The sequence below is a fragment of the Moschus berezovskii genome, chromosome 12, assembly GCF_049115385.1.
Source record: "Moschus berezovskii isolate FMDL1 chromosome 12, NW_MosBer_1.0, whole genome shotgun sequence".
In the NCBI taxonomy this organism is placed as follows: domain Eukaryota; kingdom Metazoa; phylum Chordata; class Mammalia; order Artiodactyla; family Moschidae; genus Moschus; species Moschus berezovskii.
Window position 1 is genome coordinate 58,265,571 of NC_142471.1, and position 14,430 is coordinate 58,280,000.

At 43.2% G+C, this 14,430-nt stretch overlaps 1 protein-coding gene across 1 annotated transcript in view; it reads right to left on the reverse strand.

Annotated features, from left to right (window-relative positions):
• HTR7 (5-hydroxytryptamine receptor 7) overlaps positions 1–12,554 on the reverse strand; it is a 98,708-nt gene extending 86,154 nt beyond the window's left edge. The window contains exon 1 of the mRNA XM_088842135.1: positions 11,733–12,554. Within this exon, the coding sequence (XP_088698261.1) occupies positions 11,733–12,277 (545 nt within the window). The 5' untranslated portion in view covers positions 12,278–12,554. The remainder of the gene's footprint in view (positions 1–11,732) is intronic.
• Positions 12,555–14,430: the final 1,876 nt, after the last annotated feature.

Sequence of the window (14,430 nt, forward strand, 5' to 3'; positions counted from 1 at the left end):
AAAAGTTAACTCACCCAAGAGGCACATAACAGTGCCAGGGTGTGGGGTGGGGAATAGGCAATAAAAAGACTTGTGAAGTCCCTGAAAAGCAAAATGTCAAGGAAGTGAAAGAAGCTCAGAGTTGCCAGAATATGGGGGAAAGAGAGACAGGGGGAGGGAGAGAGATGATCTGTAAGATAGAGAATTGAATTGAATCAAACCAAATCTTGGGTAGAAGTCGGCAAACTCTAGCAGCATTAAATCTGGTCCCTACCTGTTTTTGTATACCAGTCCCCATCAGCTAAGAATACTTTCATATGTTTTAATAGTTGAAAAAATAAAAAGAATAATATTTAATAACATTGTGAAAATCATATGAAATTCTAATTGCAGTAGCCATAAATAAAGTTTTATTGGAACACAGCCATGCCTGTTCATTTACATACAGTCTACAGCTGCTTTCATGCTACAGAAGCAGAGCTGGGTAGTTGCAACAGAGACCATATGGTACACAAACCCAAAATATTTACTATCTAGCCCTACTGTGGAGAAGGCAATGGCACCCCACTCCAGTACTCTAGCCTGGAAAATCCCATAGACAGAGAAGCCTAGTAGACTGTAGTCCATGGGGTCGCCAAGAGTCAGACACGACTGAAGCGACTCAGCAGCAGCAGTAGCAGCAGCAGCCCTTTACTGAAAAAAAAAAAAAAAAAGCCAACCCCTGATCTAGTAAAATACACAGAAATCAGATTACAAAATCTTTTAAATTATATTAAAAATTTAGCATCTTATCCCCAAAGCAGGGGAACTCATTAACCCATTAAAGAGTTTGAAGAGGAGAACAGCATAATTCAGTAGTGCCCGAACCTGTCTGCACACTGGACTAACTTAGGAAGCTTCCAAAATATAATGCATGAGTTTTGCCTCCAGTGTTGTACATCAGTTGGGTTTGTGTATGGTCTCGGTATGGGTTTTGGAATTTTGGGAAGATTCCAAGGTGATTCTGATGTGCAGGTAACTTTGGGAACCATGGATAAAATCACATCTACATTTTTATAAGATCACCCTAACTCAGGGCTTCTCCCCCTGGCTGGATACACCTGAGGGATATTTTCAAACACACTGATACCCAGGCCCACTCCACACCAGAATCTGTAGAGACAGGCTCCGAACACTGATATATTTTAATTGCCCAGATGATTCTAACGTACAGCTAGGGTTACACACTTTCTTATCAATGTGTGGCAAGAGTAGATACAGGGAGAATCCTGGGAGGCTACTTCAAAGGGTCCAAGTTAAAGATAACAGAGACTTGGGTTGAGTTTCTGGTCCTGAGACTGGGGAGAAGAAAAGTGAAGGGACAGTCAGTAGGATCTGGTGATAGGCTGGTGACAGTGAGGGGTTGGTTGGGAAGTTTCAAAGGTGATACCTAAATGTCTAGGAAAGAAAATGGGTGCAGCCTAATGCCATTTACTGGGATGGGAACCCTGTAAGAGGAACAAGTTCGGGGGTAAGAACATTAGTTCTATGATTCTGACATCTGGTTGAAAGAGAGAATACCTATGATGGAGTTAAGTCAGATTGAGGCTATAAAGGAAGCTGGGGTCAAATTACAAAAGGCCTTGAATGCTATACTCACAATATCATCCTCATTCAGCAAGCAATGGCTACCATGCAGTAGAGGAACACGTGAGGGCTTTTCATTCAGCTGGTGTTCTTGCTCCATACAGTGTGTATGCTTCCTCAGCTTCCTCATCTACAAAATGGGATTTGAAATGTTCCTACTCTGTCTCTTATACCTTTAGCCAGCAGACCTCAATGACAGCAGAGGCCTCAGTAAACACCCTTATAAAGGTGTTATGAAGATTAAATGAGATATTGTGTAAAGTCTCTAAGGATTTATGTAGCACAGAAGGCCCTTGTTTCTAAATGTCCATTCTAAGAAGAGTGGATAAAGAAGATATGGTACACACACACAATACTGTGCTGTGTTGTGCTTAGTCGACTGAGTCATATTCAACTCTTTGCGACCCCATGGACTGTAGCCCACCAGCTCCTCTGTCCATGGGGATTCTCCAGGCAAGAATACTGGAGTGCGTTGGCATGCCCTCCTCCAGGGGATGTTCCCAACCCAAGGATCAAACCCAGGTCTCCAGCATTGCAGGCGCATTCATCTGAGCCACCAGGGAAACCCAAAAATACTGGAGTGGGTAGCCTATCTCTTCTCCAGGGGAACTGCCTGACCCAGGAATCAAATTGGGATCTCCTGCATTGCAGGCAGATTCTTTACCAGCTGAGCTACCACCTGGCCATAGAACAGAATAAATAATGCCATCTGCAGAAACATGGGTGGGTCTAGAGATTACCATACCAAGTGAAGTAAGTCAGAAAGAGAAAGACATATACCGTAAGATATTACTTATATGTGGAATCTAAAATAAGATACAAATTAACTTATCTATGAAACAGAAACAGACTCACAAACATAGAGAACAGACTTGGGGTTGCCAAGGGGGAGGGAGAGTTGGGGAGGGATGAAGTGGGAGTTTGGAATAAGCAGATGCAAACTATTATATATAGAATGGATAAACAACAAGGTGCTGCTGTACAGCACAGGGAACTATATTCAATATTCTAAAATAAAACATAACGGAAAAGAATTTTTAAAAACAGTATTCATTATTGCCAAAGGAGAATGACACAGTGACACCTCACAATGATGCTTTAGGAAGTATATAGAGCATTAGTGTGAAGGATACACACGTAGGATAAGAAACTGGCACTAAGATTTAGAAGTTGTGACAGACAACATAACCATATCTGTTCAACCACTAGTAAGAAGTCAGGGACATGCAATCCAGTAGAGTCCATAACCCTTCAGGGTCCCCGCTACCCTCCCAGTAGTTATCCTCCTTCTCAAGCGTGGCCCTGGTTGGTTGTCCCTCTTGATCATGAGTTCCAGCCACTGTACTCACTATCCAGTTGACAAGATGGAGGGGAAAAAAACAAAAAAGAAAAGGATTCTATCAACTCTTAGAGAATATATACATGCTGAAAATTAATTTTAGAGATGATCAAGGATGACTTCCTTCAAAGAGAAAGGGGATCCAGAGAAGCCAGAAGGCACCCTGCACTGCTGACTGCAGCAGAATTAAAGCCAAGAGAAGAACTCAGATCACTGAGGCGAATGAGTCATGGTACCTGGCGAGGAAGCAAGGCTTCAGCCAGACACCAGTCAGAATTAAAGATTATGGCTCTTGCAAATTAGCCAGAGGAGTTCCTGTAACTGTGGACAATCCAGAGACAAGCCCTGCCCTCACACATGAGCCTGCAAATAGTTGCTGACTGCATTAAAACAGTAACTGCTGAGCGACTTCACTTTCACTTTTCACTTCCACACATTGGAGAAGGAAATGGCAACCCACTCCAGTGTTCTTGCCTGGAGAATCCCAGGGATGGGGGAGCCTGGTGGGCTTCCGTCTATGGGATCACGGAAGAGTTGGACACGACTGAAGTGACTTAGCAGCAGCAGCAGCAGCAGCACCTGCTCAGATTAGCCATACATCTGATGTACATCCTAAACACCTCACAAGATGTCATCAAATAAATACTTCTGTCCCTTTAATATAAAATAAAACACAGATGGAGGAAGTTGTGGATATTTTCATAGTAACTTTTAGAGAACCCTCAAGATACCTTGCCTGTATCCACCTCTACAGGCAAGAGATAAAACATTATGCCATCTCAAAAGCATGCCTCTCTGTTTCTTCCCACCTAGAAGTAACTAATCACTATCCTTGTTCTCATGATGTATATTTCCTTCCTTTTCTTTAAAATATTTCCATTTCTATGTATCTCCAAATAATGTTGCTTGTTTCTATTTTCACAAGAAAAGGATTACATTAAATGTGTTCTTTTTACTCTGTTTCTTCTGCTCAGCATCATGTTTGTGGCTTCAAAGCATTATATTTATGGGTGAAAGGCCACAATGTCTAAAATTTGAGTTAAAATATGGTGAGGCAGGAGTTACAAAGTAAACATTAAATACTTTGTGATGGATAGATTAGGCTCTTTATACCAGACTCTTGGCTCTTAAATTTTAAGTTTCAAAATTTTTATAATAAAAAATTGCTTAAATTACTTTGTGAGATTCCTTTAACTACAGTAATTTTCATTGCTGTATAGCAACAGTTTTCTAAGTAAGGTCTCAAAATCAAGAGCATCAGAATCATTTGGGAATTTGTTTGAAATGCAAATCACTGGGCTCCACCCCAGACTTACTGAATCAGAAGCGCTTGGAATGGGGCCCAGTAATCTGTGTGTTAATAAACCCTCCAGATAGTTCTGATGACGCTCAAGTTTGATAATCACTACTGAATAGTATTCTATTATGTAAATGTTCCACAGCTTATCCATTCTACTATTGATACATTTATATATTAACATATTTCAAGTTTGGGGGTTTCAAATTTGTGAATATTATAAATAGTTTGTACAAGACTTTCGGTGACAAGAGTCTCTCTGATATATACCTACTGGTATAATAACAGAATCATAGGGTATACATATTAATATTACCTGATAATGCCAACTATTTTCAAAGTGGTTCACCAATTCACAGTCCCACTAGTAATGTACGAAGGTTCCCTCTGCTCTACATGCTTGCCAATATTTGGTATTTTTCAGATATTTTCATTGCTGCCTTTCATTAAGCACTTTCAAGCTTTCCAAGTTGGGATCAAAAAACATGTATTAGGGAATAGAACTCCAGACATGAAATCATAGTATTGCAACTATATTAGTTGGTGGATCTGCATGGAATAAGCCTGACATAGAATTTGGCATGATAGAGAAACTGAAAAAGGCCAATATGATTATACTATGAAAAGCAAGGTGAAATACAGTACAAAATGTTGTTGGAGGTAAGAGAGGAACAAATCAGGGACCCTGTAAGCATGCTAAAGACCTTGAATTATATTCCTAGTGAAATCAAAAGCCAATGAAGGTGTTTAAGCAGGAAATTTACATGGCTATATTTCTACATCTGTATATTTAAAATCTTTCAGGCACACATCCAATTCTCCCTATAATGGAGTTGCTTAATGCTTCAGACTATGCTTCTGCTAAAAACAACTAGAATAGCTGGATAAAGCACAAATACATACACACACCTTCTTAAAGGCATAACAGAGTTTTTGAGACAACCAGTAACTGAGGGGACAAATACTAGAGATAAGGGAACCACAAAGAGATGAGCCAAAATTCTGCAGTCATTCTTTCCCTTGGGACATTTGCCTAAAGTAGGGGAGGGGTAAGGGGCTGAGGATCCAGGCAAACAGCCTCAACACGGTTGCTATTAAGAGGCAAAAACACCAGAAGATATTTCAGTAGTCTCTTGAGGAAAGAAAGACAAAACTTAAGAGCCTTGAGATGCCAAGATCCAAATAAAAAAGAAGCAGAAAACTAAGCCCAGCGCTTGGCTGGTATTCCCCTTTAGACATCTGCTCACTTCTAAAGCTGTGCAGGGCAGGAGGCTAAGAAGCCAAGGAGAAGGATCCCAAAAACACTTCCAGCAAGAATTCTGATAGTCTCACACTGCTGAGGAGAGAAAAGACCTCTGGACTAGCCAGGGGGAGAAGTCACTGAGAACACCCTATGCTCTTAGCTGGAGTTCCAAGAAGGCTACGACCTAGAAAAAGGCACCGGCAAGGGGCACACACAGCTACATCAAAACTGAAACAATGCCTATGGTCAGCTAAGTCCCTAGCTGGGTTATAATCATCAGTCCCCCAGTGTGCATGCCTGGAAGCTTTTTCTCTGGAGATAAAATCACATACAACATTCACAATTTTTCATACCAAATGTGGAATATACAATCAAAGTTAATTAAACATGCAAGGACACAAAGCACAAACCCAGAGGGGAATAAAAAACAGATCACAGACAAAGAAACCACAAGTGATTCAGGTATTAGAGTTAACAGGAAAAGAGTCTAACTATGATTAAAATATTCAGAAATATAGTAAGAAGGTGGAAAAATTCATAAAAGGTAAAGAATTTCACCATAGAGTTAGAAGCAATAAAAAGAATCAAATGCAAAAAATAAGGTCAAAAATAATTTCTAGGACTGTAAAATGAAAACTACTGAGCAACATATTAGACATACAGAAGAGATGATTAATAAATAGGAAGGTAGGTCAAAATTCTTCAAAGCTGAAGCACAGAGAAAAGCTAAAATGGAAAAGAAAGAACAGTGTAAGATACATGTGTGATAAAGGAAAAAGACCTAAATTATGTAACTATGAAGACATAGAAGAAGAGCAAAAGAAGAGGCAACAAAAGTATTTAAAGAGATACAACCAAGTTAGAGATATCAATGCACAAACACAAACGTTACTAAGAACTTCATCAGGGTTGACAGCAAATATACAAGAGAAAATAATCAATAATGCCAAACCTAGGGACATCATAGAAAGATGGATAAAAACTAAAGGCAAAAAGAAAATCCTAAAAGTAACCAGAGGTAAAAAAACACAATATCTTCAAAAAAGTATTAATAATGTTGGTTAATGACTGACTTTTCAACAGAAAGGATGGAAGCCTGAAGACAATGGAATAAGATTTTTAAAGTGCTGGAAAACCTTCAATATATTAATAGAATGACATATTTAGAGAAAATATCATTCAAAATGACAGTAAAATTAAGATATTTTCAGATAAGTAGAAACTGAGAGGATCTGTCAGCAGTAAACCCTCACTTTGAAAAAATGCTAATAAAAGTCTAATGGGCATAAGAAATTGATTCCAGATGAAAGCATGGTAATGTAGGGAAAAAACAAAGAGCAACGGAGAAGGTAAACATGTGGGTATATAAGAAGGAATATTGATTGTTTAAAGTAACAATAAAAATTCTAATACATTTTTAAAATGTGTATTGTAGATTAAAATGCATCTATAAAATGAAAGATGTGAGAGGGTATATAAAATTAAAATGCAATAAGGTATCTTATTATCCAGTATTACATTTACCCAAAAGAAATGGAAATATGTACACAAAATGATTTATACATTATATATTTATAAAAGCACTATTAGTGACAGACTTCCCAGGTGGCGCTATTGGAAAATAATCCACTTGCCAATGCAGGAGATGGCAAGAGACATGGGTTCGAAATGTGGGTTGAACCCTGGAATGAATGATCCCTGGAGTAGGAAATGGCAACCCACTCCAGTAATCTTGCCTGGAAAAATCGATGGACAGAGCAACCTGAAAGACTACAGTCCATGGGGCCGTAAAGATTCAGACACGGCTGAGCACACACACACCTACCTAATTCCTAGTATCCACGGTTAGTGACAGGTAGAAACTGAAAACAATTCAAATGTGCATCTACAGGTGAACTGATAATCAAATTAAATGGAATACCACTCAGGGAAAAAAAGGAACAAAATACTGACAGACTAAAAACTATTGATGAATCACACACACGGGTTTAGAGTGAGCAAAAGATGCCAGGTTTAAAAGTACACAGTATACTATTCCATTTTGTGAAGTTCTGACCAAGAGAAACTAGTTTATGATGCTAACAATCAGGATAACTGTTATCTTTGGGAGTAATATAAACTGGGAACAAGTAAGAAGGGACCTCTGGCTGGTTGGTAATGTTCCATTTCTTGATCCAGTTACATTCACGGGTTCACTTCATGGAAAGGGATCAAGTTTCACATTTAGGATTGTTCATTTCTCTATATGTATTTAAAAAAAAAACAGAAAGTTATACACAGGATAGCAAGACTATATCAACCACTAAAATATAGCTTGACCAGTATCATTAATACGTATGTTACTCCCTAATTACCCCCACCTCCACCCTACTAGAGATAACTACTCTCATAAATTTGGTGCTCACCATTCTTCTGCACTATCTTATATTTTAACTCCTTATATATCAGTTCAGTGCAGTCACTCAGTCGTGCCCTACTCTGCGACCCCATGAATCACAGCACACCAGGCCTCCCTGTCCATCACCAACTCCCAGAGTCTACCCGAACTCATGTGCATCGAGTCAGTGATGCCATCCAGCCATCTCATCCTCTGTCATCCTCTTCTCCTCCTGCCCCCAATCCCTCCCAGAATCAGCATCTTTTCCAATGAGTCAACTCTTCGCATGAGGTGGCCCAAGTATTGGAGTTTAAGCCTCAGCACCAGTCCTTCCAATGAACACCCAGGACTGGTCTCCTTTAGGATGGACTGGTTGGATCTCCTTGCAGTCCAAGAGACTCTCAAGACTCTTCTCCAACACCACAGTTCAAAAGCATCAATTCTTCGGTGCTCAGCTTTCTTCACAGTCCAACTCTCACATCCATACATGACCACTGGAAAAACCATAGCCTTCACCTAAATAATATATAGAATTGTTTTGCATGTTTTTAAACTTTATATAAAAGATAATTTGATTTCTGTTTTTAAAAGATCATTCTAAAAATGGCACAAGGAAACTTCCTAGTATAACAAAATATTCTATGTATTATTTGGAGTGTTAGTTAAATGTGTAAAAACATTTGTCAAAGCACATCAAAATGTACATTTAATATCTATGCATTTCACTACAGGTAAATGTTACCTCACTTAAAACCACTTTTTAAAAAACAAATCATTCTAGCATTTTCATAGGCAATGGATGAGAAGTGAAATCAGGAAGGCCAGTGAAAATATTACAGTAGACCTAGTGAGGGCCAAACGCATCTCTCTGAGAAGTAAGGAACGAAAGTCAGGTTGTGGTCATAGTTCTTTGAACAGCTTAACTGTGAAGTGAAGGGCTTCCCAGGTGGCTCAGACCGTAAAGAACCTGCCTGCAATGCAGGAGACCCAGATTCAATCCTTGGGTAGGGAAGATCCCCCGGAGAAGGGAATGGCAGCCCACTCCAATATTCTTGCCTGAAGAATCCCATGGAGGAGGAGGAGTCTGATGGGCTACAGTCCATGGGGTCACAGACAGTCACAGACAACTGAGCAATAATCCTTCCACTTCCCACTGTGAAGTGAAGCAGGGACTGGAGGGAGGAAGGAGGCCCAAGAGAAGTTCTCAAAAACGGAAGATTAAGCCTGACCCTACTGAGAGGCAACAGAGAAGACAAAGGAGAGATGGGGGTCAAGGGTGGAGTCCTCCAGAAGATGAGAGGGATGGGGTGGTCTGGTCTCTGCTGGGACCCAATGCCTTCTTGCTTTTAACTAGAAGGAAGTAAAGGTACAGATGCAGGAAAAATTGTTTGGTGATAGAAAGACAAAGGAGTTTCCATTCAATGGCTGCTACTTCTTCAATGATCATGGGTCATTACCTATAAAGGGTGGAGACTGGAGTGTCGAAGCTTATGAAAAGGGGCATGAAACTCCATTGGAAAAGGCTGGGAAAGCATCCCAACATGGTAGTGAAAGGTTAAGAAAAAAATCTAAGGTTCTATTTTGCTAGGTTAAATGTCCAACAGTTATCCAAATCAAAAACAGGAATATTATTATCCATCTTTGCTTATGCTTCATGAAGTACAGTGTAACAAATGTTAGGTACATGAAAGAATGAATGAGTGAAGATTAAATCTTTTCATATTTTCTTAGCACCTTCTTATATCGTTGGCCATATTCTACCATGGAACTGAAGAAAAAATAGAAACAATGTACCTTATCAATCAATCACTATCAAATGCATTTTCCTTTTCCTCAGTTTTAGTTCTGTTTGTTCTTGGAAGAAAAACAATCTGTGTCTTCCAATGTTATAAATTCTTCATTTTATCAAAAAACGACACGTTCATCCTCTAAAATAACTGTTCAGCAGAATTCACCAATGGGGCAATTTTCATTAAAAAATAACTAAGAGATAAACTCTGCATCCCTATATTAACACAGTCTGTGACAATCATAAGGATATATATAGTTGAAGAAGAAATGAGAAGCTCTTGCCAAGAAGGATTAACCTCGTCTCTATTGGAGATGTTCCTGCTGCTGCTAAGTCACACGTGCATATGAGTAAAGAAAGCCTTTAGCTTGTGTACAGGAATCTCAGGGTGACCCCAGCAAGCAATAAGCACGCTGTGCTGTTTGTTTATCACTTATCAATTGTGAAACTGGAAAAAAAAAGATTATAAATGCATTACTTGCAGTAGAAATTATTTTTATTACACTAAGCTCCATTGAAAACAGCTCCATTCATACAAGAAGCACAGTTTTGGCTTGATGAACAGTCAGATTTTTGCACTTATAATTCAAGCATATACTTACTACGTACATTGAGTGCACTCTCCTAGTTCCTGTTGCCACAGTCAGACTATAAATGCGTATTTGCGGTCATGCTTAACTACAGTAATTCAGAACTTCAACTGTCAGGTTTGGAGCTAATATTCTCACGTATGGAATTCATGTTCTACTCTTAAAAATAATTCCTTGTTTGCTATCAGAAGCTCCTAATACACAAAATAGGAGGATCAATTTTTTAAAATAATCCATCTATATCTTTAACTAAATGTACTTTTTTCCCTGAAAATATCCCCTTCCTTCAGTAACTATAAACCCTGGTGAAGCAGTAAAACAGCAGAACATATTAAATATATACAAAACACACAGAAAACAGCAGTGTTTACAGGGAGGAAAAGAAGGAAAATCTCAGTTTTGTGCTAGACTATCCTTTGAGACATTTTTTTAAGTGTGGAGGCACCAATTATTTCTCTTTTGCTGGAAGGTCTACACATTTAAAGGTTCTGTAGGTCCACTAAGAAAATAAGCAACTGTTTCTCTGTATCACTAAACACAACAGGATACCAGTCCTGTGCCGATTTTAAAACACTAACAGAATTCTAACTGTGAATATTAAGATTTAACATTTCAGTTTGAAGAGAAGCAAAGAGTTGTTTTGTCTCCAAAGAGCATTAGAACCATACTCCAAATTGTCAATTGCACAATATCTCTAGCACTGAAGGCTAGCTCCATTGCAGAATCTTATAATGCTAGAGTCTGAAGAAACCTTGCAGGTCTCCTATTCCAATCTGACACCCAAGACAGGAATTTTTCCTCAGCATCCCTGACAGATGGTCAGTCTCTGTTTCAATTACTCCAGTGGGGGAGTTCTCAAGAGAAGATTCCCAAGGGATATGATGAAATGCTAGAATCAACCATTCAGACAGGGAGTACAGCTCCAATAAGCCTGTAGATACAGACAGCGTTGCCAGACACTAAAACCAGACTTCCAAAAGAAAGTGATTCAGAATCAGCAACGTTAAGACATGTAGACCCCCCAATTCTGGGACCACCCTAGGTCTTTTTATTGGCCTGGGAAGTTAGCGTCTACAATCTGGGAAGCAAGGTGGCTTTTCTCCTGCTGGTTTCTTAAAGAACTGATTCTTTCAGGCTCACAGCAAGGGTTTGTTAGGCTCAGAGAGGATCAAATTTCTTCCTTCTGAAAACCAAGCCAAGGGACCCCCTGGTGGAATTGCTAATGCTTAAAATACTCCTAACTTTGGTCTTAAAATTCTCACTACAATAAACCAGGGCATTTCAAGCTCTTCTTTTAAAGGTACATATAGGCTAAGCTGTAACTGAAGTAGTTTGGTTGGTGTAGGGTTGATGTGTGGGGGTTGATGGTTTAAGCGCAGCCCTTCATCCCGCCGTGAAGTCTGGTTTATCTGACCAGGAAAGGCGAGCGTGCGGGGCTAAGCTGCCAGCACACCCCCTGCCGGACCCCGTCACAGGGCTGCCCGGCCCTTACCTGTCGATGCTGATCACGCACAGGGTCATGATCGAGGCCGTGCAGCACATGACGTCCATGGCGATAAAGACGTTGCAGAAGAAATGGCCAAAGATCCACTTGCCCCCAATAAGGTCGGTGACGCTGACGAAGGGCATGACCGCCACGGCCACCGAAAGGTCGGCCAGCGCCAGGGACACGATCAGGTAGTTGGAGGGCTGGCGGAGTTTCTTGACGAAGCACACCGAAATCACCACCAGGCAGTTGCCGGCGATCGTCAGCAGCGTGATGAGCGTCAGGATGGAGCCGATCACAACTTTCTCGGCTCGGCCGTAGTTGATCTGCTCCCAGCAGCCGGAGGTATTGTCCCGCGGCGCGTCCCGGGTGGGCCCGGGGCTAGCCGTCACCTCCACGACCCCGTGCAGCAGGTGCGGCGCCCAGGAGCCCGCGACCGGGCCGGCGCCGTCGGGGCTCAGGTCGGGCAGCCCGCGCCCCACCTCCGGCAGGAAGAAAGAGCGGAGGTGCCCGTAGAGGTCCGGGCGGCCGCTGCTATTAACGTCCATCATCCTGCCGCTGTGCGCCGCTGCCCATGGAGCCGGCGCGCCCGCCACGCGCTGCGGCTGCCGGCCCAGGGGCTTCACCTCGCCGGTTCCGCTCCGCTCGGCCCAGCCATGAGGCCCGCGCTGGCCGCAGGGGGGCGCCCCGGCTCGGCCTCGCGGCTCCGCACGTCCCGGTCCCGCAGCCGCAGCGGACCACACGGGAGCGCGGCCGCCCCGGGGACTACTTGCAGGAGGCGTCTCCGGCACCCGACGGACGCCCGAGACGCGCGGGTTCGCGAGCAGGCGGGCCGGGCTCGGCTGGCCGCACCGCAGTCCTCAGCCCGCAGCCGCCGCGCCGCTCGGCCGAGAGCGCCCGGGAGGCAGCGGCAGAAGTTGCGGAGTGCGCCCCGCCCCTCGCGCCCGCCGCCGCCGCCGCCGCCGCCGCCGCTCCCCTGCGGCAGCCACGCCGCGTCCCCGCCGCCGCCGCCGCCGCCGCGTCCGGCCGCTGACCGAGCGCCCCGGGATCCCGGACGGGCTTCCCGCGCTGGGCAGGGGCCGCCGCCTCTCCCGCGCCACCCCCGACCCACTGGGCTGGGGGAGGCGCTCCTGGAGCCTCCCGGGATCCCGAGTCGCCTCGCCCGGGGGATCCCTCTTTCCGCGGGAGGCTCACACGCCCTCCGACAGACCCGAACCCCCTTGCAGTAGTAAAGATAGTTTGGTGGGGGAGGACTAGGGAGCCAGCGGATGTCCGAAGCCGGGGAGGAATTTTTTTTTTTAATCTTGATTTTAAAAAAGAAAAAAAATAAACCTTTCTGAGCACTATACCAAGCAACAGATTATTTCCAATTCTTATTTTGACCACTGATGGGAGAAAGCGAAGATGAAAAAAGAGAAGCAGCTGAATGGGGCGGGGGTGAGGGCTCAGATGGAGAAAAGGGACCGAGAGGGACGTCTTGGGGTCCTGGCACCTAGGAGGAGCTAGGGGCTCTGGAGAGGGCTCTGGAGAAGGGCCTTCAGAGAGCTTTAAAAAACCCATTGTGACAAACCCCCCAGGCGTCTAGAAACCGGCCTTTCCGCTCTGAATATAGACCTTGGCTATATTCAGACTTCGGAGCCTATGTTCAGACTTCAGAGCCTAATATATTGAAGTATTCACAGCCTAATACATTGAAATGAGGGCTAATTCTCTATGGCGTTCTGGAAATCTTGCACATAAACGACCGCTTATAATGTTCTGCATTAGAATCCTGGAAATGTATGTTGATTTAATCTCTATTGCTTAAAATCCCCTTGGTATTGAAGCCCAGTCAGGGTGGAGCTGGTTTTTTTATTTGTGAGACTTATTTCATTCCATTTTGTTCAAATATTTTATCGGAAGCTAGCAGTGATTTCTTTAAAGACCCTTAAAAATAAGCAAATCTGTTTTCTAGTTAGGCCCTCAGTTCAGTTCAGTTCAGTCGCTCAGTCGTGTCCAACTCTTTGCGACCCCATGAATCACAGCACGCCAGGCCTCCCTGTCCATCATCAGCTCCCGGAGTTCACTCAAACTCATGTCCCTCGAGTCGGTGATGCCATCCAGCCATCTCATTCTCTGTCTTCCCCTTCTCCTCCCACCCCCAATCCTTCCCAGCATCAGAGTCTTTTCCAGTGAGTCAACTCGTCGCATTAGGTGGCCAAAGTATTGCAGTTTCAGCTTTAGCATCAGTCCTTCCAATGAACACCCAGGACCGATCTCCTTTAGAATGGACTGGTTGGATCTCCTTGCAGTCCAAGGGACTCTCAAGAGTCTTCTTAGGCCCTGCTGCTGCTGCTGCTGCTGCTGCTAAGTCGCTTCAGTCGTGTCCGACTCTGTGTTACCCCATAGACGGCAGCCCACCAGGCTCCCCGGTTCCTGGGATTCTCCACGCAAGAACACTGGAGTGGGTTGCCATTTCCTTCTCCAGTGCATAAAAGTGAAAGTGAAGTCACTCCGTCTCCTAGTGACCCCATGGACTGCAGCCTACCAGGCTCCTCTGTCCATGGGATTTTCCAGGCAAGAGTACTGGAGTGGGATGCCATTGCCTTCTCCATCTTAGGCCCTAGGCCCTAGTGTCTCATAAATAAGAAGAAAGGGAACAGAAACCTCAAAATGTATTAATGTGAGTGCTGGGTTGGTTAACACTTCATTCTTCAAGGTTTTT